The sequence below is a fragment of the Podospora bellae-mahoneyi genome, chromosome 4, assembly GCF_035222275.1.
Source record: "Podospora bellae-mahoneyi strain CBS 112042 chromosome 4, whole genome shotgun sequence".
In the NCBI taxonomy this organism is placed as follows: Eukaryota; Fungi; Ascomycota; class Sordariomycetes; order Sordariales; family Podosporaceae; genus Podospora; species Podospora bellae-mahoneyi.
In genome coordinates this window covers 3,703,827-3,728,752 of record NC_085883.1, presented here as the reverse complement: position 1 = coordinate 3,728,752, position 24,926 = coordinate 3,703,827, and the positions used below count along the sequence as shown (strand labels likewise).

General features: G+C 51.8%; 8 protein-coding genes across 8 annotated transcripts; 3 read left to right on the top strand and 5 right to left on the bottom strand.

Moving 5' to 3' along the window:
• Window positions 1–191: 191 nt before the first annotated feature.
• On the bottom strand, window positions 192–1,464 carry QC761_404540 (uncharacterized protein; the record flags this gene model as incomplete). The annotated part of the gene is made up of 2 exons (XM_062878739.1): window positions 192–513; window positions 569–1,464. 2 exons carry the CDS (start codon window positions 1,462–1,464, stop codon window positions 192–194), a joined length of 1,218 nt encoding a protein of 405 aa, XP_062732825.1.
• Window positions 1,465–2,457: 993 nt separating this feature from the next.
• On the top strand, window positions 2,458–4,402 carry QC761_404550 (uncharacterized protein). Its single transcript, XM_062878740.1, has 3 exons — window positions 2,458–2,768; window positions 2,821–2,890; window positions 2,950–4,402. Exons 1-3 carry the CDS (start codon window positions 2,718–2,720, stop codon window positions 4,290–4,292), a joined length of 1,464 nt encoding a protein of 487 aa, XP_062732824.1. The 5' UTR covers window positions 2,458–2,717; the 3' UTR covers window positions 4,293–4,402.
• On the bottom strand, window positions 3,984–6,558 carry QC761_404560 (uncharacterized protein). Its single transcript, XM_062878741.1, has 2 exons — window positions 4,806–6,558; window positions 3,984–4,750 (listed from the first exon to the last, which is right to left on the bottom strand). The coding sequence occupies exons 1-2, from the start codon at window positions 5,870–5,872 to the stop codon at window positions 4,498–4,500; spliced, it is 1,320 nt and encodes a 439-aa protein (XP_062732823.1). The 5' UTR covers window positions 5,873–6,558; the 3' UTR covers window positions 3,984–4,497.
• Window positions 6,559–6,950: 392 nt separating this feature from the next.
• Window positions 6,951–8,845, bottom strand: QC761_404570 (uncharacterized protein; the record flags this gene model as incomplete). Its single annotated transcript, XM_062878742.1, has 3 exons — window positions 6,951–7,981; window positions 8,034–8,497; window positions 8,547–8,845. 3 exons carry the CDS (start codon window positions 8,843–8,845, stop codon window positions 6,951–6,953), a joined length of 1,794 nt encoding a protein of 597 aa, XP_062732822.1.
• A 1,192-nt stretch (window positions 8,846–10,037) lies between these two features.
• Window positions 10,038–12,053, top strand: QC761_404580 (uncharacterized protein; the record flags this gene model as incomplete). Its single annotated transcript, XM_062878743.1, has 4 exons — window positions 10,038–10,365; window positions 10,453–11,574; window positions 11,642–11,823; window positions 11,885–12,053. The coding sequence occupies exons 1-4, from the start codon at window positions 10,294–10,296 to the stop codon at window positions 12,051–12,053; spliced, it is 1,545 nt and encodes a 514-aa protein (XP_062732821.1). The 5' UTR covers window positions 10,038–10,293.
• Window positions 12,054–13,107: 1,054 nt separating this feature from the next.
• Window positions 13,108–14,699, top strand: QC761_404590 (uncharacterized protein; the record flags this gene model as incomplete). The annotated part of the gene is made up of 7 exons (XM_062878744.1): window positions 13,108–13,212; window positions 13,269–13,321; window positions 13,394–13,531; window positions 13,608–13,712; window positions 13,768–13,828; window positions 13,896–14,482; window positions 14,544–14,699. 7 exons carry the CDS (start codon window positions 13,108–13,110, stop codon window positions 14,602–14,604), a joined length of 1,110 nt encoding a protein of 369 aa, XP_062732820.1. The 3' UTR covers window positions 14,605–14,699.
• A 3,199-nt stretch (window positions 14,700–17,898) lies between these two features.
• QC761_404600 (uncharacterized protein) lies at window positions 17,899–19,041 on the bottom strand. The gene is made up of 3 exons (XM_062878745.1): window positions 18,853–19,041; window positions 18,403–18,790; window positions 17,899–18,336 (listed from the first exon to the last, which is right to left on the bottom strand). The coding sequence occupies exons 1-3, from the start codon at window positions 18,900–18,902 to the stop codon at window positions 18,016–18,018; spliced, it is 759 nt and encodes a 252-aa protein (XP_062732819.1). The 5' UTR covers window positions 18,903–19,041; the 3' UTR covers window positions 17,899–18,015.
• Window positions 19,042–19,252: 211 nt separating this feature from the next.
• QC761_404610 (uncharacterized protein) lies at window positions 19,253–24,855 on the bottom strand. The gene is made up of 8 exons (XM_062878746.1): window positions 24,143–24,855; window positions 23,454–24,063; window positions 23,164–23,399; window positions 22,820–23,099; window positions 22,530–22,763; window positions 21,113–22,474; window positions 20,929–21,052; window positions 19,253–20,876 (listed from the first exon to the last, which is right to left on the bottom strand). Exons 1-8 carry the CDS (start codon window positions 24,377–24,379, stop codon window positions 19,355–19,357), a joined length of 4,605 nt encoding a protein of 1,534 aa, XP_062732818.1. The 5' UTR covers window positions 24,380–24,855; the 3' UTR covers window positions 19,253–19,354.
• Between the last annotated feature and the right edge of the window lie 71 nt (window positions 24,856–24,926).

Genomic DNA, 24,926 nt, shown 5'->3' with positions numbered 1-24,926 from the left:
CGAAAGGTAGAATACCTAGACAAACAACCAAGGCATAGGTACTATGGCAAAGACCAAATACAAGCAAAAATCTTATTGCCCTATAAGGTATACAACCGAAAAGAAACCAGAGTTATCGTGAATATAAAGACAAAAGCCGTTGTCGAGAACCCCCAAATCCGAGTTCCGCCAAGCGACCAGGTGCCTAGGAATCAAGGATCCAATGGCAGTTTGAACAAACGGATGGCATTTCCCCTTGCTACCAGCTCTTTCTGATCGGCTGGCAAGTCCACGCCGTGCCACCAGTATTGTGCCTCTGCAATGGTGTCGTATGGGTAATCAATTGAGAATAGACACCGTTCCACTCCGATTTGATCTATGCAAAACTTGAGGCCTGGCTCGTTAAAGTTTCCCGACGTGGTGATGGAAATGTTGTGGGTGAAATAGTAGGTGTAGTCCTCCTTAGACGGTCGGGTGGCCTTCTTCACGGGTTTGTTATACCAGTGGTCTGCCCTCCAAAGATTGAAGGGAATCCTGGATGTCACGTTAGCAGCTTAAATCACGTAGATGACACATATTGACGACTCGCCCTTCTCCCAAATGTCCAATAACGACCTTGACTCGTGGAAAGAGATCGAATACGCCCGATGAACACAGTGCGTACACATGCGTGCTCAGATCCAAATGGAACTGAACCGCAGCCCCAAGAATCTGCTTCCTATCTCCCCATTTGGTCCCAGGCTCGAGGTCCTGTGCCGCCGGGTATCGAGGGTGCAAGTACACTGGCACGTCCAGTTCTTCAACAGTCTTCCAAAACTCGTGAAATCCTTCACCGTCGTAGTAGATCTTGCCTTCCTTGTCCGCGTCGGGAGCACCAGGTGAGGAATCCTGGTAGTCGTTGATGATCAGACCGAAAAATCCCAGTTCCTTCACTGCCCGAACTGCTTCAGCTGAAGCATCAGCAGAGTTGTGCATGGAAACTGACGCGAGACCCCCGAAACGCGCTGGGTTGAGTTTCACTTGCTCTGAAAGCCAGTTATTGGCCTCACGGGCGATGATCGCGGCTTTGGCAGGGTCTGATTCGCCTTGGGGTCCGGGGGAGGTCAAAGACAGAAGCATGTATTCCACGCCATGTGTGTCCATCTGGTGAAGGCGGGTAGTGTGGACATCTTGGAGAAGAGATGTAAGGTGAGAGTGACGGGTAGGAGAACCAGGAGGAGAGCCGGAAGGCGAGTCCGGAGGTGTTTGGCGATGTCCTGGGTTGAAGAGGGGCGCCGAGGCAGAGATCCAACTGAGGCCGGCGGGGTCGAGGACAGCCTCTTCGATGGCGATGGTGCCTTTGGGAGCTTTCTGGAAGGTCATGTTGTGATGTGCAGTTTGGCTTGAGCGACAGAGAGAACGGCAGGCAATGATATAACCTCGAAGGTGGAAACAAGCAGCACAGTTGAAGGTTTTAAAGACTTGAGGATGACTAAAAACAAGCATGCCCAACTGGCACCTGGGGTGGGGGGTCAAATCCCGGGAGATGAACCCATGGGCTGTTGCCAAGGCCAATGGTTCCGGCCCGCTGTCTGCGGCAAATGGGCCCCGACCCCCCGAATGGACCCCCAATCCCCAACGGCAAATGGCATCCTCGAGCCCGATGGGATGAAGGTGACGAGCCCGGAGAAATGGACCCATTGGTGGGAATTTGGGCAGTCAAAAATGGAGCCTCACAAGATCCAGCGTTTGACCCAACTCTAGTGTCCCCGCAAGGCCCGCTCGTCCATGATAGGGATTTTGGGGATGGCCTCGTCTTCGGGCCCTGGCCTAGAGTGGAGATAGTGACCCAGCTGGATGGAATCCCACGTGGCGTCAACAGCGATCGGTCGTTGAATACAGGCAAGGCTCATCTTGGATTCATGAAATATCCCTGCATCAGACGAAATGTTGGTTCGTCGAGTTGACCACCTTATCGTATGATCTTACTATCATACGTTTATGATGTCGTTGTGATAATTTCTACTCGCCAGTTAAACGCACTGCCTGTCGTATACGAGTATGACCGAGATTTGGTGGTCCAAAAAGAGAAAGTAAGCCACGTATGCTTTTGTCGAGTTTGAGGGAGTCGGGCGTGAATCACTGTAATTGCAACATGGTAGAGATTGTCGTGATGTCGAGTCCAAGTATGTATCCACAACCCCAGGGGCAGGTGCCCGGCCGAGGGAGCCATTCCCGCAAATGCTTCCCAACCTGACGGGACGCTCCCTGTCCACCATCTGATTCCAAGCAGCGGTCCGCCGACAGGGAGTGTTCTGTGGAGAACCCTTGTGAATGCACAGCGTAACCTCGTAGTGAATGGATAACCTCTAGATGTCTACCTACTTATGATCACGTATTATATCACAGCAACGCTTAGTCACCTCGCCATCCGCCTCTCACACTTCCTATTGTTTCGTTGTAATCGGCCGGATAAAGCTACCCGGTTTCAGCTTCCCAAAATGGAGACAATGTTACTGCGGGGTTAACATATCTTGATATAGGGACGCGGATCAAACTGGCTTATGGATGCCGGTGGAACTTAACACCGAAAGAAGACTTCATCGCCAGTTTACTTTCATGTTCTGGCCAATTCCTGTGGAAACTTTCTTTCACCATTGCCTAAGGTACCTACCTGCCTACCACGACTCACGGCAACTTGGTGTGAATTCCGCCCCCTTTACACTGTATCAGTGACATAACCTCAGAATCAAGCCAGGATGGCATTTAGCACCAGTCCCATCCGGCCACGGATGTTGATAGATGGAGAGGTGTGATTCCCATCGTTGCCAAGTACCTAGAAGCCCACTGACATACCTTTAGCTCGTTGAAGCCTCGGATGGCAAGACATTTTCCGTTTACAATCCCGCCACTAGAGAAGTGTCAGGGGAAGGTAAATAATCGCCCACTTTTTCCAATTTTACGAGAACATCAGCTGATGACGATGCGCAGTTCCTGAAGCTACCGCAGATGACACCAATAGAGCGGTGGCTGCAGCCAAAGCAGCCTTCCCCGCTTGGTCAGCGCTGGGTCCAGCAAAACGTGCTGTTTACCTGAAGAAGCTCGCCGCTCTTATCCGGGAGCACAGAGATGAAATTGCCAAGCTGGACGCTGTGGCGATGGGAATGCCTGTTTCTACCCACTTCTTCGCCGAATCCGCAGCCGGGCAATATGACCACTACGCCGAGGCCTGGCCCCATATTCAGGGCCAGGCCAGTGTCAACACCCCTGGTCATGTCACCATGACGCTTCGCCAGCCATTCGGGGTGGTAGCTCTCATCATTCCGTGGAATGTGCCAGTGCACTTTTTTGCGTCCAAGTCGGCGCCAGCGCTGATAACGGGAAACACGATTGTTCTCAAAACTTCGGAGAAGGCGCCTCTGGCAGTTGCTCGAATCGCCAAGCTTGTCAAAGAAGCAGGCTTCCCGCCGGGGGTCTTCAATGTTCTCTCCGGTCACGGCATCCCCTCTGGTCAGATCCTGTCCCGCCACATGGACGTCAGGGCACTGAGCTTTACAGGCTCGAGCCGTACGGGAAAGCTCATCCAGGAGGAGGCGGCGCGAACAAATCTCAAGAAGGTCATTCTCGAGCTTGGAGGCAAGTCACCCGCCATCATCTTCGACGACGCAAACCTCGAGAAGGCGGTTGCCCAGACCCGCTGGAGCATGCAGTTCAACTCTGGGCAGGTTTGCATGGCCAATTCCCGCATCTACGTACAGTCAACCATCGCCGAGAAATTCGTCGAGCAGTTCAAAGTTAGCTACAGCTCGAGTGTCAAGTCAGGCAACCCTTTGGACAAAGAGACGAATCATGGCCCCCAGGCAGATGAGCTTCAGTACAAGCATGTGCTTTCTTACATCAACTCGGCGAAAGACTCAGGCGCCACTCTCGCTCTTGGGGGGTCTGGAAAGTTGGAGACCTCGAATGGATACTTTATCGAACCGACCATCTTCCTGAATACCCCAGAGGAGGCTAAAATAACCAAAGAAGAGGTGTTTGGGCCAGTGGTTATCATCAACACCTTTGAGACCGAGAAGGAGGCCATTGCCAAGGCGAATGATACAGAGTTTGGGTTGTATGCCTCGGTCTTCACCAAGGACATCAGCAGAGCCATGAGAGTCGTACAAGCGCTGGAGAGTGGATATGTGGGCATCAACACCACCAGCCCGAATACTGCATATGACCTACCTTTTGGTGGGTACAAGGGAAGTGGACAGGGGCGCGAGGGGGCATTGTGCAGCATGGACAACTTTCTGGAGGTGAAAAGCGTCATCATGGCCTTGGAAGAAGAGTGAACTGTACGTAGATATCTCTACAATTACTGACAGGTAGCTAGAGGGTTGGCCAGGAGCATGTCCGTTTTCAACTAGGGTTTTCACATAAAACAAGGCATCCTGTTCCACACGGATGATCTTGGAAACTACCTCTACAGCTCAAGCAAAACATGCTCCCAAGCGCCATGACTGGACTTCATGACTAGGTACCCAAGGTAACGAAATTCTAAACCACTACAGCAGGAGGCACAGCTGCCAACGGAGCGGTTTCCTCCTCTGGCTCCGGCTTAATTGCCAGCTTCTTGATCGCCTCGTCATAATTATCCTCTGCGTACTTTTCAGCGTCAAAGCCATGGATCCAGTCCTCTCGTGGGAACTCAATGCTCTTGGGGTTTTGTTTAACAGTTTCCCAGTCTGTCTTGTGCCATCTATCGCGAGTGGACTCGCCAGTCTTTTGCACAGCTCTAACGCGTTCATATCTGTTGTCATGTTAGCGGAACACCCAATCCAGACACGAGACGTTGCTGAACATACCTGAGCTCTTGATGAGCCCTCACTGCAGCTGGGACACCATCCTTCCCCCCGCGCTTCAAGGCCACGGCAATCGTGACACCATCCTCCATCGCTTGAGTGGCTCCCTGGGCACTGGTAGGCAAGAATGGGTGGGCAGCGTCACCCAAGAGCAGAATCCGCGCGTGCTTGCTAACCCAGGTGGGCAGGGGGTCTCGGTAGACCAACTTCCAGTCCACCAAGCTCGGGGTCTTCTCCACGATGGCCTTGCAGACGGGATCCCACCCCTCCAAAACCTTGTACACGTCTTCCAGCTTGCCCGGGAAAGACCACGACTCATCGATGTCGTGCTCATCTTTGTGGGTGAGCACCCAACAGCAATCCTTGCCGCCCTTGATTGTGCTGAAGAGGAAGTGCACGTCGGGCCCGATCCAGCCGTTGAAGGTATCCCCATTCTCACAAAACTCCTTGGTGCGTGGGTCGGCAATCATGTCCTTGTTAGAGAACCACGCCCGCCAGACAGCATAGCCGCTGCTCTTGGGCTTGTCCACGTACCCAAGAACAAGCTCCCTCGCCTTTGATCTGACGCCATCAGCCCCAATGACAATGTCGGCCTCGACCCGCTCTCCAGATTTGAGCACGATTCCGGCCTTGTCCTCTGTTTCAAAGTACTCATCGACGTGTTGGCCGAGGTGGATCGGGATGCCGAGTTCATCCCTGGCGTAGTTGAACACCACCTCATGCAGCTCGCCGCGGTGGCCATTGAAGACGGGCGCCTCCTCACGCTGGGGTGGGGTGGGTTGGTGGTAGACTACCTCACCCGTGTCGTACTTGTGAATGCGGAAGCCGTAGTCTGTGAGGTCGATGCAGAGGGAACGGAGCTTTCTGGCAATGGCGCCGTCGGCCCAGCGGGCAAAGATACGCCCGCCGTTGGCACCAAAGGAGATGATGTCGCCGAGTGTCTTGAGAGCGGGGAAGTTCTCATAGATGGTGACGTTGTGGCCTTGTCGGTGGCACTCGATTGCTGCTGTAAGGCCACCGAAGCCGGCGCCGACAATTATCACGTTGATGCCGGTGGGCGTGGGGGCCATGATTGTGAGTCTCTGTGGTGTTGGTCTGGCGGTTGGAGAAGGTAGGTATGGTGATAAGTCTGGCTGTGAAACGGGTGCGTGGGTGGTTTGTTGCGTCTATCAACGGCTTATATCTGTAACTTGGATGTACTGCAACGTCAACTGCTACATGACGGGGACCAATCTCTTATGCATGGCAATTTGTTGGTACCGCACGACCCTCATCATATAGTTGTCCCCGAATTTGGCAATCAGGCTATTGACGTGCCGGCCCCGGTCAGCGTTTCCCTCTCTCCTTGTCTGTCTCCGAAGAACTGTTCGATTTCCGGATCGGGATTTCCTCGCCTCCACGCTGACACCATGATCCGACATGTTGGTAGTGTGCCCCTCACATCAGATGCCGAATAGGTGCCCCCAACAGCTGAACAGCAACCAAGCGTATGAAGTCGTTCTCGGCGTGGGCGTCACGCGTTTCCCATGACCGTGGAGAACGCGCTTCACTGTGAATGCGGGGAATACACCCCCGCATCCCAGGTGACCAGGTCTTGGGGATTGCCACATGCCCACACGATCGTCGCCAGTGCCGCGATTTCTCCAAACTGAAGCTGAAAGAAAAAGGGAAAGAAAAGCTTGCGTTGAATGGAGAACTGCCCGCGTGACGTCGCCTACGCTAACACACAACATGCAGGGCCATTTTTTGACAAGCCATGTTCTTTGTTGGAGTAGGTACACTGGGTGTTGTTTTCCGGTTCTCAGGGGTTCAGGGGCATTACAGGGTTAGGGTTACTCGCCTACCACAACCGCCTTCGATTGCTTCGACTTGAATGCTTTTCATTTCATGTATCGCTGCAACGGTCATATCCCGTGATATTTTTCATAACGTAAAACCGCCATTTTGACCATGTTTTAGTTTGTGGTCAGAATTCTCGGGGGTACCTCGAGATAACTAAAACTGTTCGAAGGTTTAAACCATGTCATGACATCCAAACAACGGCATTGGCGTGGTTACTTGTGTGCAAGGGCGTTGTATCAATAAAGTTTCAGTTTTGCCTCTTTCACTAGACTCTTCCTATCATCCCTTGTACTTTCTTGCATGAGGTCACTGTCCGACCTTGACAAACCTGACGTTGCCCTTCTCATCGATGATGGGCTCCTGAGCCACCTTTTTCTTTTGTTGCTGGTAGAACGTGCTCATCCTATATTGACTCTCCCCATCATGGATTTTGAGATCTTGCAACGCTTGCCGCCCCTCCCGCTCGATAGCTTCCTTGATCTCCTGGCTCCTTGGCACGATCTCGCAGGGGAACGGCTGGGGCCGCATGTTCAGACCGTTGGTGAAGGCAAAGATGTCCACCTCGATCTCCTGGCCTGTCTTGGGGTCACGAGCTTTACGGATATTGAACCCCCATAACAGTCGAGCAACACTGATCCATGTTCCCTGTTCCGCGAGTGCTTGTCCGCTGCACACACGCCTCCCCCAGCCAAAAGTCATGTAGCCTTTGTCATTAGGGAACGGGCGCCTGTAATCATTGCCCTCCAGATATCGGTCGGGGTAGAAACGGTCCGGGTCTGGAAACTCTCTCTCATGATGGTGAATGGCCCAGACGTTGCCTTGGATCCAGGAACCCTTGGGTATGAGCCAGCCGTTGTAGGTGTCATCTTGGGTGGGCGAATGAGGTTGGCCACCAATGATAGCTACGCTTCTCCAGCGAAGCACTTCTCGTACAAAGGCGTTGATGTAAGACAGGTTTGGTGAGTCGTCCCAGTGTGGTGAGCGATTCGGCCCGATCACCCGGTCGAGCTCTTCCTGGGCCTTCTTCACAGTCTCTGGAAACGCGCAGCATGCCAAGATAAAGCTGACAAGTGTGCTTGAGGATGTGTCGGCCCCGGCACCAAAAAGGTTTCCGGTCAAACCGGAGAGCTCGGCGACTGGCAACTTGTACCTATCAGCTTCTTCGAACAGAGTCTTGACATAGGGCGTAGGCATGCTGGCTTGTTCCGAAGGGGACTTTTGGTTGTACTGCTCGATAGCCTCCTCGGCCAGCGTGTAGAAGAAGTAGTGACCGCCTTTTGAGTTACGGCTTCCGAGTCCCTTGAACCAGGGCATGAATCGCGGAAACTTGGCAAGGACTGATTTGGTCAATCGGCTTTCCGCATGTCTGAACAGGACAGGGATACTCACTAGGAAATGTCTCGAGCAGCATGGGGAAAGACTTGCCGGGAACGTTGAGATCAGCTGCCAGCTGCATCAAGGCAATAACCTCCGTGATGATGGGGTCATTGTAGCTGGCAACCCTTCGCCCAAACGCAATGATAGACACGACGCTCGTGGCATACCTCTCCAGGTGCTTGACGTATTCCTTGGGCTCCCTCAGAAAGTCCAAGGCAATGATTTTACTTTCATTGTTCTGGATAGCGCGATACCCCCGGACCGACTGCACGCCAACTCCAATGTGCATCAGCTTGCGGTGAATTCGCCATCGCTCGCGCTCCTCTTGGTTGCGAATTTGCATCGTCACCAGGTTTGACTGACCCGAACCTAGCTCTCCAAAAACAATCATCCGAGGCCTTGAAGTGTAGATTTGAGCCTTCTTCTCAAAAATCTCATGGGCACACCAAGCATCGTTGATCCAAAGTGTGGGATTCCTGCGTGAACAGGGCGTTAGCAACTCGATTGTTGGTTTGTGAAAGCTACCTAGGTACTTGCCGCCCAATCCAGTATGTAATAAGTGGTGTGTTGTATCTCTTGGATAGCTCCTCAAAGTAGATCCATGGCTTGTTGTCTGGGAGCGAGAATGTGTTGCCAACAATGGGTAGCGGGAAGGGCCCAGGTGGCATCTTTGATCTCAGATAGAGCATGTGCGCGTAGTCGACTGCAACAGCAATGACTGCGACGGTCAGCAACCCGAGGATGACATTGTCAACACCGACGTCGGCAATGGCCAACTGGCACTTGGCCAATATGACATTGTCCAAAAGCCTGTCTGCGAGCATGGCTTGCAGTTTCCCACCCACGATGGCGAGTTGAACGCGTGGTAACTAGGTAATCCAATGGCAGGTGGTATCATATATGGGTGGTGATTGTCTCAGCGGACAAATGCAATCAGGATATAACGAAGTTCGCACAACCAGCAGCCATGTCGCTGCCCACCAGCTGACAATGGATGTCGAGACCATAACATGGCCAGGTCGATTTCCCGGATGAAGTTGAGCGGGTAAAGGCCCCGCATGGTCCCGTCTCGGCAGCAGATTTGCTTGCCGCCACTAAGGACAGCTTAGTGCGAGGTGAGCTTGGTGGGGGAGCTGACGGGTGTCGTCTGAAGTAGGTAGCTATCGATTGTTGGAGACAGCTCGGAGGCCTGGCATGGGCACGTGTCTACGAGGGGTTGCAGTCGGAAGCAATGAAGCGAATCATTGTACTAGGCCAAATATTGCGCGCAGTTTCTGTAAAGTGTTACTTAGTTGTACGACGCTCCAGCAAAGCCCACCCCCGATAATAGGAGGGTTTGCTCACCGTGAAGTGTGTCTGAAATCAAATCTATGTGTAGTTCGGAGGGACCGCCGAAAGCATCGGGATGGACCAGCAATGGTTCTGGGCTGCTGAATTTGGCACTACCTGCGGTCCTTTCTTACTTTCCAATGCTTTACCAGCCTGCCCGGTGGAATGTTGCGGTTGCCTCTGAAGAGGCCGAAAGGTGAAATATTGGAATCATTTGGTGTTGTCCTGCCTGAACTTCAAGTACCTACCTCGCTATTCGAGTATGTTTCCAGAATTACCTTATATGACCATAATTCTAGCAAACATATGATATTGTTTGTGTGCGACTTGACATTAGCGGTTGCCGAGCAGACGCGGCTCGAAATCGATGTTGAAGGTTGTCAGCGTAGGGGCAAGACGAGCCTGAGATGATTACTGTAAAACGAATTGCCGACAGTGGTAAACTTAACGACGCGCTGACGATCATTCGGTGCTGAATGGAACCGTTGAGCGCGAGTACAACGTTGAGTGAATGATGATGAATTGTGTTCATGTTGCCCACATCTCACGTCACAATGACTGTGGAACTGTCGAAATGAGCACCTAGTCACACTCTCAATGAGCAACACCTAGTGGAGGTGTACAACATGGCGATACGACGGGGCGTATCCATTCGACGGTCAATTCCTTGCACCGAGGCTGATGACTAAATGTGTTAACGCCGACGTTGACGTTCCCTGATGATGGTGTCTAGTGTACCTTCTTCGAGTCCCTTTTCCTCCGACCGCAGGGACAATGTGGCATGCCAACACTGCCGTCCTATGCCCGAACACATTACACGTTATGCAACGGGTGATATACAGCGAGTGATGGCGACACCTACCTTACTTATTGAACCTCAGAGCCACCTTTCTCCCCCAATACTTACCTTGACAATAAACCCCCATCCTTTGCGAGCTGCACCATGGCAATTCTTGACAGAATTTCTCTCGGGACGTATCCATTCATTGCTTGGCCAACATGGCTTGCTGGGGCGGTAGGAAATCTCCATTCTCCAACACTTCGCGTTGCTTTATATTGACCTGAACGCTTATTTCTGACTCGATCAATGCTTTCGGTACAGACTATCATGATACTATTATCCACAGTCCTGTACAACCTGCTCCTCCATCCTCTTCGATCTCTCCCCGGTCCAAAGCTTTGGGCGGCGACGCCGATACCATACACCCGAGCATGGCTTTCAGGACGAATGTCGAGTAACATTCACCGATTGCACGAGAGATACGGCGACGTCATCCGCGTTGCACCAAATCGTGTCTCCTTTGCACATCCCGACGCTTACAATGCCATTCGAGGCCACCGCAAGGCTGGGCAACCAGAACACGGAAAGGACCCTGTTTTCTACAAGATGTCGATGCACAACATCTTGGGTGCGAACCGTGAGGATCACAGCCGCTTCCGTAAGATCCTGAGCCACGGATTCTCGGCAAAAGCGATGCAGGATCAGCAACCCCTTATCACGCAGTACATCGACCTGCTGATGGATCGTCTGCATGAATTGACTAAAGGAGGACGAGAAGAGGCCGTTACGGACATGGGCGCCTGGTTCAACTTTACAACCTTTGATATCATTGGTGACCTGTCGTTCGGTGCTCCTTTTGGTTGCTTGGAGAGCAGTTCATACCACCCCTGGGTCACGGCCATCCTCAACGGCGTCAAGGAATTCGCCATGTTGCTGGTTATGAACTGGTTTTTCCCCAGTTTTTCCAGAGTCGTCAAGGTTCTGACCCCTTGGCACCACCCAGCAAAACATACCAATGAACAGGCTGAATTCGCCCGCGTCCAGGTGGTCAAGCGACTCAACTCTGGTGTTGTAAGACCGGACTTCGTTCAGGCCCTGACCAACGGATCCCAGGCCAACAACGGAAGACCCTTGAAAATAGAAGAGATGGCAATGAACGCAAGGCTGTTAATTATGGCAGGAAGCGAAACCACGGCTACTGCGCTGTCGGCAACAACATATTACCTGGCGACATACCCCCGCGTGCAGACAAGGCTGGCAGAGGAGGTCAGAGGTCAGTTCAAAAGCGAAGATGAGATCAACTTCTTCAGTGTCAACAGATTGACATATATGCTTGCCGTTTTGGACGAAGCAATGCGATTATTCCCGCCTGTACCGGCCAATCTTCCACGCAAGGCGGCCAAAGGTGGGGACGTGATTCTGGGATGGCAAATTCCAGAGAATGTAAGCTCGTGTCCTACACTCGCAAACAAATATAACGCATAGCCAGCTAACCAAGAACTGATTCAAGACTGGCCTCGAGATCTGGCCGTGGGCTGTGAACCACCTTTCCCGCAACTTCACTGAGCCCGACAAGTTCATCCCCGAGCGTTGGCTTGGAGGAGATAGCTTTGAAGGCATAGCGTTCGACAAGAGTAGACACAGTGCACTGCAGCCATTTTCAGTTGGCCCGCGAAACTGCATTGGCAAAAAGTGAGTATCGCCTACATAGCTTTACCTAGCCTGGGGACTTATTCTGACTACGATGCAATAGTTTGGCATACGTCGAAATGCGGGTCATCTTAGCAAGGTTCATCTGGAACTTTGACTTGGCTCTGGCCGACGAAAAGTCACAAACGTTTCCGAAGGCAAAGTCTTTTGGTCTCTGGGTCAAGAAGCCGCTGAACATTCGGCTCATCCCTGTTAGACATGTGTCCAAATGATGGCAGTCGAAGGTTGACGAAGCGGATCAGTGGTTCGAGGAGCGTGTGAGCGTGGGGAGTTGCACGGTAGCTCTTTATGATGACAAGGATGTATTTTATTCTCCATTTTGATGTGGACAATTCCAAAAAGCTGGAAAAAAAAGCAGGCATGTTGGTGATTTTGGCCAATGGCATTTGGAGATGGGCACAGGGGGGGGGACACCAACCGCTGCTGAACCCCTTGAAGCCCACCCCTGAGCCCCTGAACCGTTCCGCTGCCTTCTGATGTGTCAGGGTCTAGATAATCAACAGCACCGCTTCCGCTCTCGAGTTCCAGGTTCATCAAGAAGGTGCAGGGCAGTTGTGTTGGCAAGAAAATGATAAGTCTAACGTTGCTAATAGAGCCAGCCTTAATGCCAGTTCTAAGCCCCGTCTTCAAGCGTCTTGACACGACAGAATAGGACATATTTCGCACGCTGAGCAGGGTAGCATTATGCAGGTGGACCAAAAGGAATACCAACCTGCGCGCATACCGGTTTGCTGCACCTGCAAGTCGAGGCCGCGAAAGCATCCTATTGGACAAGACTTGGGCAATACATGAGTAGTCTGCATCTGCTTGTCTTGCGTCCCGAACAAGGGAAACCTCCTGACAAATCGCATCCTGTCGGACTCGCTGCAAGGATTGTCCACCACATCACAAACCAACTCCAGCGGGGGTCACGGCAGGGGTCTTCACACTATCGGAAATCGGAACGGATCATTCCTCCCTTCTGGAAGCTGTGGCACACCCACTGTCGCTCCGAAACCCCGCTGCTGGCGAGAGAAAAGGCCGTCTGTTCAATCCATCTCGTCGTTGCCTTCTCACGTTACACAACCTGTCGTCCCGTTCGCGTTTCCGAGCCATTCCCGCCCGCGCCGCCGTCTCTTCCGCAGGCTTGGTCGTCCCCCGGCCCACTCCACACCAACGCCGTACAACCACATCGCCGCATCTCGTCTAAAAAGTCCGACCGGCGCTTCACATTACACAAATACGCCTCTGTGCTCCCAATCGATTCGGAGTGCCATTACCGCCGAGATGGGGTCTTCTAAGCCGCCATCTTCGCCCGCTGCTCCTTCGAGCCCACCGGCGGCAGCCGCCGAAGCGGGCACGCACGGAGAGGAGGCCGCGCCCATCATTGTGGTGAGTGTGACGAGTTTACCAATGTCTCGCTCCCTAAAAGCTGACCAATTGTCCAGGATCCCGAGTTTGAAACCGAGGTTCAAGGTGATGGTGACTCTGCCCTTGGATAGTATGTCCAACGACCACCCACAATTGTCGACGAGTGGTAATATGCGCCAGTTGCTAAAATTTACTGCTTCAGTGCCGAATCTTCCACCGCGTCTCTCAGCTCTTCCATCTTGCAGTACCGTGAGATTCATGGACGCACATATCAGAATTTCAAGGAGGCCGAGTACTGGGCACCTAATGATGACAAGCAAAATGATGGGTTGGATTTGCAGTATGTTTATACCTGCTTTTCTTGTTAATCAGATCTGATCGCTAGGGAATGGGGCTTATTACTGACGCACATGCAGCCACCACATGATGTATCTGATCCACAACAACTCGCTTTTCCGGTCACCAGTTGAAGACCCAGATGCTGTTCTTGACGTGGGCACCGGAACCGGTATTTGGGCCTTGTAAGTTTATCCTCCCCCTCCTACTCGGGAACCACAATATTGACATGATGAAAAGGGACTGCGCGGACCAATTTCCCGCCGCCGAAGTCATCGGCACTGATCTTTCTCCCATTCAGGTGTGTCCACCACTTTATGCGATATCCCATGTTTCATGACCAAAATACTTACCAAGAAAATATACAGCCAACATGGACGCCCCCCAACTGCCGTTTCGAGCTTGATGACGCCTCCTTGGACTGGACCTTCTCCGCTGACAAGTTCGACCTCGTTCACCTCCGCTTCCTCATCGGCTCCATCGAAGACTGGCCCAAACTCTACCGCCAAGCCTACCGCTGCCTCAAGCCCGGCGGCTGGCTCGAGCACACCGACTTCACCATCCGCATCGCCTCCGACGACGGCTCCATCCCCATCGAGGATCCAAATCACCCTTACGCCATCTGGAACAGGATTTTTGCCGAAGCTGGTGAGAAAATCGGCCGCACCTTTTTAGTGTCCGACAAGGGCAAGAATGCCGAGTGGATGAAAGAAGCAGGCTTTCCTGGGCCGTTCAATGTCGAGCATTACAAGTTGCCCTTGGGGACATGGCCAAAGGACAGGAAGTGGAAAGAGGTCGGAGCCTTTAACAAGCAGAGCTGCTTGGAAGGGCTGGAGGGGTATGTTCTTTACCTTGCGGTGAAGATCTTGGGGTGGAAGTTTGAGGAGGTGCAGGTTTTGTGCAGCAAGATGAGGAGCGCGTTGGCCAACCCCAACTATCATGCCTATTATGGGTGGTAAGTTTGAACCCACCTTCTACTTTTGGCTGCAGATTTGCTAACGTTTGACTCGGCTTAGCTCAACGGTATGGACACAAAAGCCGCTTGATGAGCAAGCTGTTGGCGACGCGGAAGCCTAGAATGATGCACATTCTTTTATGCTTTGGTCATGTACGGAGGAATCAACGATAGCTACAGTGAAGGTGGGAAATTTGGGTCGGCCAGAAAAAAAGGGACCTACCTAGTACATATGATGTATCACAAGAGGAAATGGTTTTGGCAACAGCCGAGCTTGTGAATGGGACTTGACACGTACTTTGTTCTAGCATATGGCACGCGTTAGCGTCTACTCCATGCATAAAATGGACGCGATGTAAATAATCAAGTCATGGTTACCTTACCTTACCTATCTTGAGATAGGCGCAATAATCGTTCTTGAACTTACTCATGCGCGAAGTGTTCGCGTTTTTCCCAATTGGGTCTGGCATCACCTGCATGCCAAAGACCCTAGGTAGTTTGCCAACTGGTCGCAATCCCAGGAATCAGTGCGAAATGGTTCCACGTGAAGTTCCAGTGGCTCATGATTGTGGGTGATGACTAAATCCAGGGTCCGATATGGTACACCGATCCAAGGTGGGAAAGTCCTCTCGATGATCTGTTGCAGCCGCTATAGTCGAGTCCCTTCCGCCCCAACACCATGAATCTCTGGCTCGAAGCCTCGAACAATGCAGGCAATTTCCAGGTTAGTATCAGGTTACATCTGGTGCTTACAAAGGTCAGTGACTTGCCTACCTATCTTACATGTAGTGTGTTATCTACCGACACCTGAAAAGTGGCGGTGCCTGCCGTAGCTGCCTTCCCTACATGTATGCTGATCGGTGCTGTCCGCACGTAAATAAGGTAGGTAGATAGGGTAGGCATTGACGCTTTCAACACTGCCTTCTCTTCTCAGCTGTGCCTTAATCTTGAAACAACATTGCAGGCATCTATATGTGGCATTCCTCTCTCCAACGTTGTGCATACGGTTACGGCTGATTCAACAATGCGAGAAGCAATTTGCTTGCTATATTCCAGGTGAGATAATTATTGATGTTACATCTTGCACTCAGGCAACATGTGCTAGTCTTATACCGGCCCCCGGCTCGAACATGGAAAGGGAAAAGGGTTCCCCGTTCGCCGCTCGGTTCATTATCACATAGCTGTCTATGTCTCCTCTTTGAAAGGTTGACCCCGTCGTTTATCCCATGAGAGTATGAGTACAAATTCAAGATCCTGCTCTACAGCGGCAACCGCTGGAAATTCTTACGTGTCATCGCCGTCGAGCAGCTCAGCAAAAACACCGGAGGCTGATGAGGTCATTACCAATTGCCACTGGCTTCGTCTAGCTCTATGGTCTTCGTTCCTTCTCTGGTTTTCGTTTCTTCTCTGGTTTTCGTTGTTAGTCTCACTCACAATTGGTCTTCCGTTATGGGCCTCTTGGATTGCCAACCCGACTGCTTGTCGCCCTGATAACACGTTCAGTCCTGCGAGCACAGGGTTACAATTGGTGGTCTCAGTCCGGCCTTTTTCAAATCACATACGGAGGAGGAAGTTTTACGTTCGCTCAGGCCAAAGTTCTTGATATTGCATGGGACCTGGTAAATATTCCCCCGAAACCGGCTGATTTAGCAATGTGAGGCCTCCTAACTGCGTGTGTGGTTAGTCGGGCGTCTAGGTCAGCCCTTGATTTCGTGCCTCTTATGGCGCGTTTTATCCGACTATATAGCAACAACACTTGAAACCAGATCTGTCTCCTATCCACATTCTGGATGATCTACTTACGCCAGGAGTCATACATTGACGCAATCTACCGTCTTCTCAGTAACAGGACCTTCTACCGTATAGTTCAATCAAGGATGGCTATTGCCTTCATCGTCATGTCACTGACACTCATTTTGGCATTCCCCACTCTTACCACGCCATGACCGGCTACGTTGCTAGCACCGAATCGTTCGTCGTTGAGCAAGAGACAGGCAATTATGTACGATTTGCCGAATTTCGACCCATTGCATACGTTACTCATGATGGCGAGCGGATCGATCGGACCAAACATTTTGTGGTGCCCATGGATGTTCAGTGGAGACCAACGAACTCTCACCATGTTATCCAGCAAAGGTAGGTAAGAGAGCCATCGATTCCTTTACGGGCGTCCGTTATTTATTTCCCCTATTGTGGTTGAAATGGTTTCAAGGCGATCCCCTGTGAGACCGCATGTTCTACCAGCTTAGAACGGCCTGTCCCATGATCGGGGAAGCAGGCTTTGAAGAAGGCAGAGTCAGAGACCCGGCCGCTGAGCATGTCGGAAGGTATGGCTTCTATGGGTCGCTTTTTGGGCATTCCGTACTGCGGTCGCCGCCTTCCACAACATTTTGTGGTGACAAGGCCTTAGAAGGAGCTCCGCTAAATATCTCGGCCTATTATTTCGGGAATCAGTGTCTCCTTCCGGAAGTTTCGACATTAACTTAACCTCCTTCAAGGACAAGCAAAAGGTTCAGCTTACAGTCTCCGGACGGATATACCATTTGGACTATATCGCTCAGTACGGCTCTTGTCAACCAACTACAGGGGCATGTCAACCTTTTATAAAAGAGGAGTACACGTAGAAACCAAATTCTGTCAACCTTGTCCTTTAATGTTTTACACAGCATGTGAGTGATCGAAATTCCAAATAGCGGTACCGATGGGGCTTCTCCTACGTTCAATTGTGCCTAGTAGTCGCCACCCTTCTGACTTGGACTCTGCGTGTCTGTTTACTGTGGGCTAATGCCTGCTGGAACTTGCTGTCCAACGCAGAGGCAAAGGTGCGCAGGAAGTGGAAGTCGGTCCTTTTTCTTGTTGAGACCACCACACGCGAACTTCAGATCATAGAGATTGAATCACCGTTACAAATGGCCAACGGCGAACTCAATCATGCTACAAACAACGGTTTGAAAGGTGGTCAAATATCTTTTGTGGACGTCATCCTGTGTAGGAGTGTTGGTGTTTGGCGGTGACTCTGGCGCTGGACTAGAAGCCATAAATACTGGGTTATATGCTTTTCGGTCTCCGCGGCCTTTCCTATCAGCATAATAGAAATATCTGTGGGACTTTTAGACTATGATATGCGTCTTCCAGATAACCTGAAGATGGTGGGACTGCGAAGAGAAGATGGTGGGAAGGCGGGTGGGATTGTCATAACTGCGGCTTGGGTCTCGTTTCTGTATTCCGTCTTTCTGTTGGCTCTCATTCTTGCCCGACACACCCGCGGTCAACTACGTTGAGGGGTTGGATTGCCTGGTACCTAAGGTAAATACTCCGACCGAAATTGGTCCCAGGCCAGCCCGCCCATACTGTTGCAAAAGAAAAGAACCAATAGTCAATCAGCAATCGAACATATTTCAACATATCCACATCACTTTATTAATACATCAAAAGTTGTGGTTTAGTTGTGAGATGTGTTTACTCTGACACCTTAAAGGTGTATTGTGACAGGTCATCATACAGGCTTTGGCTACAACATAATCTGACTTCATCTAGAGCAAGTAGTTGTCAAACCAGGTGACTGCCTGCAAGAAGGCTTGCTCCTTGGCATACCTCGTCGCCTTCTTGTTCGGGTCCCCTCTGACAGCAAAGCCATGTTCAACGCCAGAGTAGAGGTTGATCTGGTACGGTTGACCGGTCTTCTGCAGAATCTCCTCGCTCCTGTGGCGCTTCTCGGCAGGGAAGATGGAGTCAGTTTCGGCCGCAGCAATGCTGAAAGGGCCCTGAATAGCAGCCAACTCGTCCTCCTCGACAAACGAGGGGTGGGCAGCATAACCGACCTTGATGCCATCCTTGTAATGTCTGACGACATACTGCATTCCACGTGTTAGCACTCCGCACGCAGCTGGCATGATTTCGAACAAAATGAGCGGGTCTACCTTGGCACCGAAGCAATACCCAACAGCCCCCAGATTCTCCACCCCATATTCTTCCTTGAGTGCCTTGATCGCATCTTCAACAATAGGATCGACAGCCTCCTTTGTGTGAGGGTTGTTTCCATCAGAGCCCTTGGTCAACCACGCGTTGAAGTCGAAGGGCCCTGAGCGGTTCAGGGGCAGCGCGTCGCCATTGAACACGTCGATCAACAAGGTCAAGTATCCATTGGCAGCAAACTGGTCGGCGATCAACTTGCTGTTTTTCCAAATACCGATGACGTCGGGGATAAGGAGGATGCCAGCACCCTTGTGGGCCTTGTCGGCGGTGGGCGTAGCGAGGTAGGCGTCATGCTTGTTGGCTACTTTGATGGATTGGCCTGTGGTTTCACCTCTTAAAAAGCATAGGCGCGTGGTCAGCGATGGCACACTGTGCTGTGTCGGGTTGATGCTTACTCGTGCTTGACACCAATGGTGCAGCATTTTGCGGGAGGATTGGACGCCATTGTACAGGGGTTCTGGGGTTTCGAGCTGATGCTTTTGCAGCGAAGGAACAGGAGGAGAGATGGAGGGCTGAGCGTGTCTGCTTCAAGTGTTTCTGAACAGGCGTCGATCAAGATCTCTTGCTTTCTATTTATTTTCCACAAGCACTGCTGAGCACGAAATAAGCAGCCCCTCCAGCTCCCCGCCCCCCACTTTAATCCGTCATTACCCCGCCAAATTTGCCATATCTCCGGCCCTGGCCCCTGTTCCAGGTTCCCGAATTGTCTCGGCAAGCCCAAGACACGACCCACCTCTTTCCGCTGTCTCGGTCTAGCGACATGATGACTGAAATTCATTGTTACATAAACTCATAAATTCAAATCGAGGTATCTACAGCTGGAGACAATATCCGCACCAATGAAAAACACCACCAACTAATGATCCCCTTTTCATCCCAAAGTCACCGAGGTGTCCTTCATTCCGGAACATCCTCAATATCCTCCTCCACGCTCTTCAACCACAGCTTCTTAAACATGCCCCCTTCCCCTTCCTCCTCCACCAGTTTCCAAGGACTATCAAACTCGACCACCTTACCCTTATCTAGCACAACCACCTTGTCAAAATCCATAATGGTATCCAGCCTGTGCGCCACAGCAAGGATGGTGTAGTTGCAAAACTTCCTCCTAATCAACTTTTGAACCATCTCCTCTGTCTTCCCGTCCAAGGTACTGGTGGCCTCGTCCAAGACAAGGATATTCCCCGGCCGCACTATTGCACGAGCAAGACAGAACAGCTGTTTCTGCCCCTGCGAAAGATTGAGGCTGTCAATGTCGGCACCCAGTCCGCCAGATCTGCTGACAATATCCCAGACTTTGACCTCTTGGAGTGCAGTCTGTATTTGTACATCCGTGGCTTGACCAAGAGGGTCAGCGTTGAGTCTTACAGACCCTTTCAGGAGGAAAGGATGCTGCGGGACACCGACCAACCGGCGGCGGACATCCTCACGGGGAATCGTGGACGTGTCCACCCCGTCAATGCAGATGGAGCCAGCGTGAGTAGCGGTCATGCGGAAGAGCGAAGACACAAGACAGGTCTTGCCGCTTCCTGTTCGGCCGCAGATAGCAACCTTTTCTCCGGCAGCGATGGAAAGAGAGATGCTCTTGAGTACAGGGTCTGAGTCACCCTCGTTGTACGCGGCCGTGAAATTCTTGATCTCAATGGCACCCTTCTGAGGCCAGTTTGCTGGTGGAGTTTGATCTTCGCCGGGAAGGTCCTCAGATGGGACAGCGGTGCTGGTGAAGCTCTTGATGCGAGCTACCGATCCAATTTGCGTCTCAAGGGTTGTCCAAAATGTGACGAGAAGTTTGACGCTCTGGCTGAACTGGATGACATTCAGGAGTGCGAGCCCAACACCACCTGCGGCAACAGTACCGCGGAGGTTGACAACGAGGATAATGAGAAGAACAGCGATGGCTGCAACAAGAAGGTCAAGGACAAGCGTAAGCCAGCGTTGGACGGCATACATGAGATAGAACGGTTTCATGGAACGGTTGAGGAGGGTGTGATTCTTCTTCTCGAGGGCGTCTTGCCAGCCGAAAGCGCGGATGGTGGCAATTCCGCGGAGCGACTCCTCAAATAAGGAGTACAATGGCGCCTTGGTTTCAATATCGATCAATCGGATCTGGCGGGATGTGCGAAGGTAAAACTTCTGGACGAGATAGAGTGTGATGAGAACGATGGGGAAGGAGATGGCCGCATAGATGGAGCCAACACCGATGAGCGCCATCTGCGCGATGCAAAGAATCAACGTGGTGAATGTGTTGAGGGCAGCGATGGGGAGCTCCATGTCAATGAGTTGCAAGTCCTGGCTGAAGCGGTTCATGGTGACGCCTGTGTCTGTCTTGACAAAGAAGGACATGGGTGCACTCAGAACGGTCTTCAGGAGCGCCAGGTGGAACTTTTCTCCGGACAGAGGTACCATCTTGATGATCATTTGCCTGTTGCCGGTCAGTACACATGACAAATCTGACGATAGCAAGGATAACATACCAACAGCCAATGGTGAGGCCAACAATGGCGATACCACCAAACATGGCATAAAGACCAATCCAATATCCCAGGTTATCGTTGGGGCGAATCTCATTTTCTGCAGCCCACCATTGAACCCAGACAGCTATGGTAGTATTAGTATTTGCCTCAAAGCAAGAAAGGATCAGGCAAGGTAGGAACTCACTCGGAAACGAAATACAAAAAACAAACGCAACAATGCCCAAAACAAAGATCAAGGTCGGCCACAGCCCCACAGACTTAATGTAGTAAGTATAAATCTGCACATCACCTGTCTGTCTCCCCGAGTCCAGTGTGTTGATTGCGTCAGCTTCATTCACTGTCTGGATCTCTGACGAAGAAGAAGCAGCCCTTTCAGAACTGTGAGAATGGGAAATCCTCTCTCTGGAAGAGCCCGAGACCGAAGTCCCACAGTCGGTCTCATGCAGCTCCTTTGGACGATCAACATCAGTGGTATCATCATCATCACTGAAGTGATCGTCGTCTGGCTTGAAAGTCCAGTCCGGTCTAGAGGCCAGGGAGAAAGTAGACACGTAACCAGTGCCGGCGTGGTTGAGCTCGTCAAACGTTCCTTGAGCACTGATCGTGCCGCTGGAATCAAGACAAACGACACACGCAGCGTAAGGCAGTCTTTTGACCGAAGAGGAGACAAGCAGGACGGTAGCTTTCGTCTCTGTGAAGATGCCTTTCACACCAAATAGACTGTGGAAAACATGGTTCTCGGTTGAGGTGTCGAGACCACTGAGGACATCATCTAGGATGACAATCTCACGGCGGGCATAGACCGCTCTTGCCAAGGCGATGCGTTGGCTCTGGCCACCTGAGAGAGCGATTCCACCGGATCCTATCCGAGAGGAGTCACCGTGAGGAAGTTCTTTCAGATCACGACCAAGAGCACAGGCGCGGAGAACTCTTCCGTACCATTTGGGATCATACTTGGCGGTGCCGAGAATAGCTTCTCTAATGGTGCCATTCATGTGCCAAGGGTCTTGAGAGCAGTAGGCAACACTGGTCGAGCCAAGGTGAACAGAGCCCGACAGTGAAGGAATCTCGCCCAAGATGGACTGGAGCAGAGTGGACTTGCCGCACCCAACCGGCCCAACCACCATGGTCAACTGGCGCCATGGCACAGTCAAGGTAATGTCGCTGAGGATAGGAGACTTTCCAGCATCCCAACCAAAGTCACCTTTCTCGATAACAATGGCATGGGGCGAAGGCTTCTCCATGTCCACGATTGGCAAAGCCAAATCGAGTGAGTGCTCAGACGAGACCATGTGAGGGTCCTGTTTTCGGGGATCTTCTCTCTCATCAGACTGGAGGAAGTTTTGAATGCGGCTGAAACTACCCACGGACCCCAGAAACGTCGCTAAGGACATGACAAGGGATGCCAAAGGCTCCGAGAGCAGGGCAAACAGTGACAGCGCTGTGAAGACGCGCGCTGTGTCCAATGTCCTATCGCCAGTATCCCGTGCTCGGACGGAAAAGATGGCAAACGTCAGAACGGGTGCAAAGACCTGGGTCACATAGGCTGTCATGTGTTAGCGACTGGTTGCATTGCGAGGTTCAAGGCAGGGTTGACTCACCAAACACCATGTTCCAGATGATCAGTTTACGGAACCGCTTGGAGATGCAAAGCTCGTCTACCCGGAGCTTCTGCATGCTGGCCATCAATGTATCCTTGAGACCACACATCTTGACGCCCTTCATGGATGATAACATGACTGATGTGGCAGAAATACGCCGTTCAATGGCCTCCAACCACATGGCTTGCCGGGAGACGATGAAGTTCATAGCCACCATGGAGCCAAGCAATGACACTGTGATATGCTGTCAGCATGACCGTTGCGAATGATAAATTCACGCGTTGACTCACAGATTGACAAAGCCACGGGAACTACACATGCAATGCCCAGTTGCCGCTCCAACAGAAAGATGGCAACGCCTACTTCAATGGAGTTGGACCAAATCTCATGCATAGTTTGCCATCCTTGCACAATCCGCTCCATGTCGGCACTCATAAGCGTCATGGAGGCAGCAGGATCAATATCCTTCAGACTGAGAGTGCTGGTCTTGTGATATATCATGGAGATGAGACCTGCACGAACCATCGCGATGGTACGGTATGTCTTGTGCTGGTACTGTCCCATGGTAACCTACGCATTGATGAGATGTTAGCATCGGTACACAATGTGGGGTGATGTGATGAGAGGAACATACCGCAATGCCGACATAGACGAAGAAGTAGGCCCCAATGAGGCCGTAGCCAATCTGGGTGCTCTCATCGGTGATGGGCTCCTGTGACAGTCTGATGGTGCGATTGATGAGAAATGGCTGGCAGAACATGAGGGCTGTGAGGGCAGCCCGTGGAGGAACTGTGCTCAAGACAACCCATTTCAGGACATCAAATGCTGTCAGCAACAAAGCATAAGGTGACTTGGTCTTCTTAGCACCGCCTGTGTGTCACTGTCAGCAGCTGTGGGCAAGGTCATGTCGAAGGACTGACTTACCAGAGACAGTGGCAGCCCATGCATTCCCCAAACGCCGATAATTGTAACCGGCCTGAAGATGCTTGTCCAGCTCAGGGAGGTCACCTCGCTTGTCGACATCCAACACCCGGCCTTTCTGAAAGCCCTTCCAAAACAATGGATTGAGCCACCAGAAAAAGGACTGGCTGTAGAGGCCGCTTGTCGCTTCGGGTCCGTAGCCATAGCCCCTGAACTCGGGTCGAAGCACCCTTCGTTTTCTCAAGGCTTCAATGACAAGCAAGAACCCCTTCACCACGACAGCAGTGACGGCGAGGTAAGCCAGGGAATTCTCCTTGTTGATGTCAAACGAGTCACCGTCTTCGTCCAGAGAAACAACATACGGGTCGCGTAACCACAAGGTTCGTGCCCGTGCAATGTCAAACAAGAGGGTAGCAAAGAGAAAGGCACCGATGATGGAGGACGGTCGTACGTTGCGAGTGTGCTCAACGTAGGACAGCAGCGAGAGGGCAAGAGAGGAAACAAAGGTGAGGGCAGCAGCGGCCAGGGTGGTCCGGGTTCGGACGGGGGAAGGGAGCCTTGACCAGAGGACCAGCGCTGCAAGTTGAAGGACAGCCAGCGCAACCCAGGTGGACTGTGAGATTTTGATTTGTTAGAATCAAAGGTACTCTGGTGCTGACAAACAGGAGAGCCAGGCCGGGAAAAGTACATACAACTTTGACAGTTGCCAAATGACTGCCACTGGTGAGTTTCTTGGCTTTCCTCCACATAAACCACACTCTCGGAAGTGAGACGAGCAGGATGAGTCCCGCGGGCAGGATTGTGAGGATCGTCTCTTCGAAAAATAGAGTGAAGTCGAATCCACCTCGACACTCGCCGGCGTGAGGGCCAAACGAGTTGTCAAGATGAGCGCATGCTGCCGAGACCGGAGAGGAAGCTGGCGGATCCATGACTGCACCGCGTGTTCAGACTTGAGGAGACGCGTTTTCAGTGAGTCGTCCCGACGGATGATCAGTGTCTCATGCAACTCGACATGAGGGAGCCAGACAGAGAAGAAGTCGAAGTTCCAGAAGAATCAAAAAAAAATCGGGGGGACAAGAGGTCTCCCAGAGCCCTGGGTTCGCAGATGAGCGGCTACATATTAATTCTCGCCCATTCCGCCATCGATGGTTCCTTGAACTTGGCGAGTTTTGCTTGCATCTTGTTGAAAATCTTTTCCTCGTTCCCGGGACCAGGCCTTCGAGAATCGTCGATCATGTCGAGAAAATAGCAGGTAGTGCCCATCTCCGTCCTTGGTTTTCAAACCCCTTTCCCTACCGAAAAGAAATTTCATGGCCCCTTGTTACACCAGCCCATCTCCACACACCCTCATAGTAAAAAGCCACATGGGAGCCGAATCGGCCAAATAGAACAACTCTATGGTAGCTTTAGGAAGTCAGACGTCACCTCACAGGCCGGCCCAGTTGTTGAATCCAGCGGAGCCCCGTCCCGTTCAGA

Bases quoted from the DNA above. Each gene is read 5' to 3' on its own strand.
- QC761_404550 (XM_062878740.1), top strand. From the start codon at position 2,718: ATGGCATTTAGCACCAGTCCCATCCGGCCACGGATGTTGATAGATGGA. The intron at 2,769-2,820 runs GTGTGATTCCCA...ACATACCTTTAG, and splicing joins GGATGTTGATAGATGGAGAG to CTCGTTGAAGCCTCGGATGG. The intron at 2,891-2,949 runs GTAAATAATCGC...GACGATGCGCAG, and splicing joins TAGAGAAGTGTCAGGGGAAG to TTCCTGAAGCTACCGCAGAT.
- QC761_404560 (XM_062878741.1), bottom strand. From the start codon at position 5,872: ATGGCCCCCACGCCCACCGGCATCAACGTGATAATTGTCGGCGCCGGC. The intron at 4,751-4,805 runs GTATGTTCAGCA...ACATGACAACAG, and splicing joins AGGGCTCATCAAGAGCTCAG to ATATGAACGCGTTAGAGCTG.
- QC761_404600 (XM_062878745.1), bottom strand. From the start codon at position 18,902: ATGGCGTCCAATCCTCCCGCAAAATGCTGCACCATTGGTGTCAAGCAC. The intron at 18,791-18,852 runs GTAAGCATCAAC...ATGCTTTTTAAG, and splicing joins ACCATTGGTGTCAAGCACGA to AGGTGAAACCACAGGCCAAT. The intron at 18,337-18,402 runs GTAGACCCGCTC...CGTGGAATGCAG, and splicing joins GGTATTGCTTCGGTGCCAAG to TATGTCGTCAGACATTACAA.
- QC761_404610 (XM_062878746.1), bottom strand. From the start codon at position 24,379: ATGGATCCGCCAGCTTCCTCTCCGGTCTCGGCAGCATGCGCTCATCTT. The intron at 23,400-23,453 runs GTAAGTCAGTCC...AGTGACACACAG, and splicing joins ATGGGCTGCCACTGTCTCTG to GCGGTGCTAAGAAGACCAAG. The intron at 21,053-21,112 runs GTGAGTTCCTAC...ATACTACCATAG, and splicing joins TTTTTGTATTTCGTTTCCGA to CTGTCTGGGTTCAATGGTGG.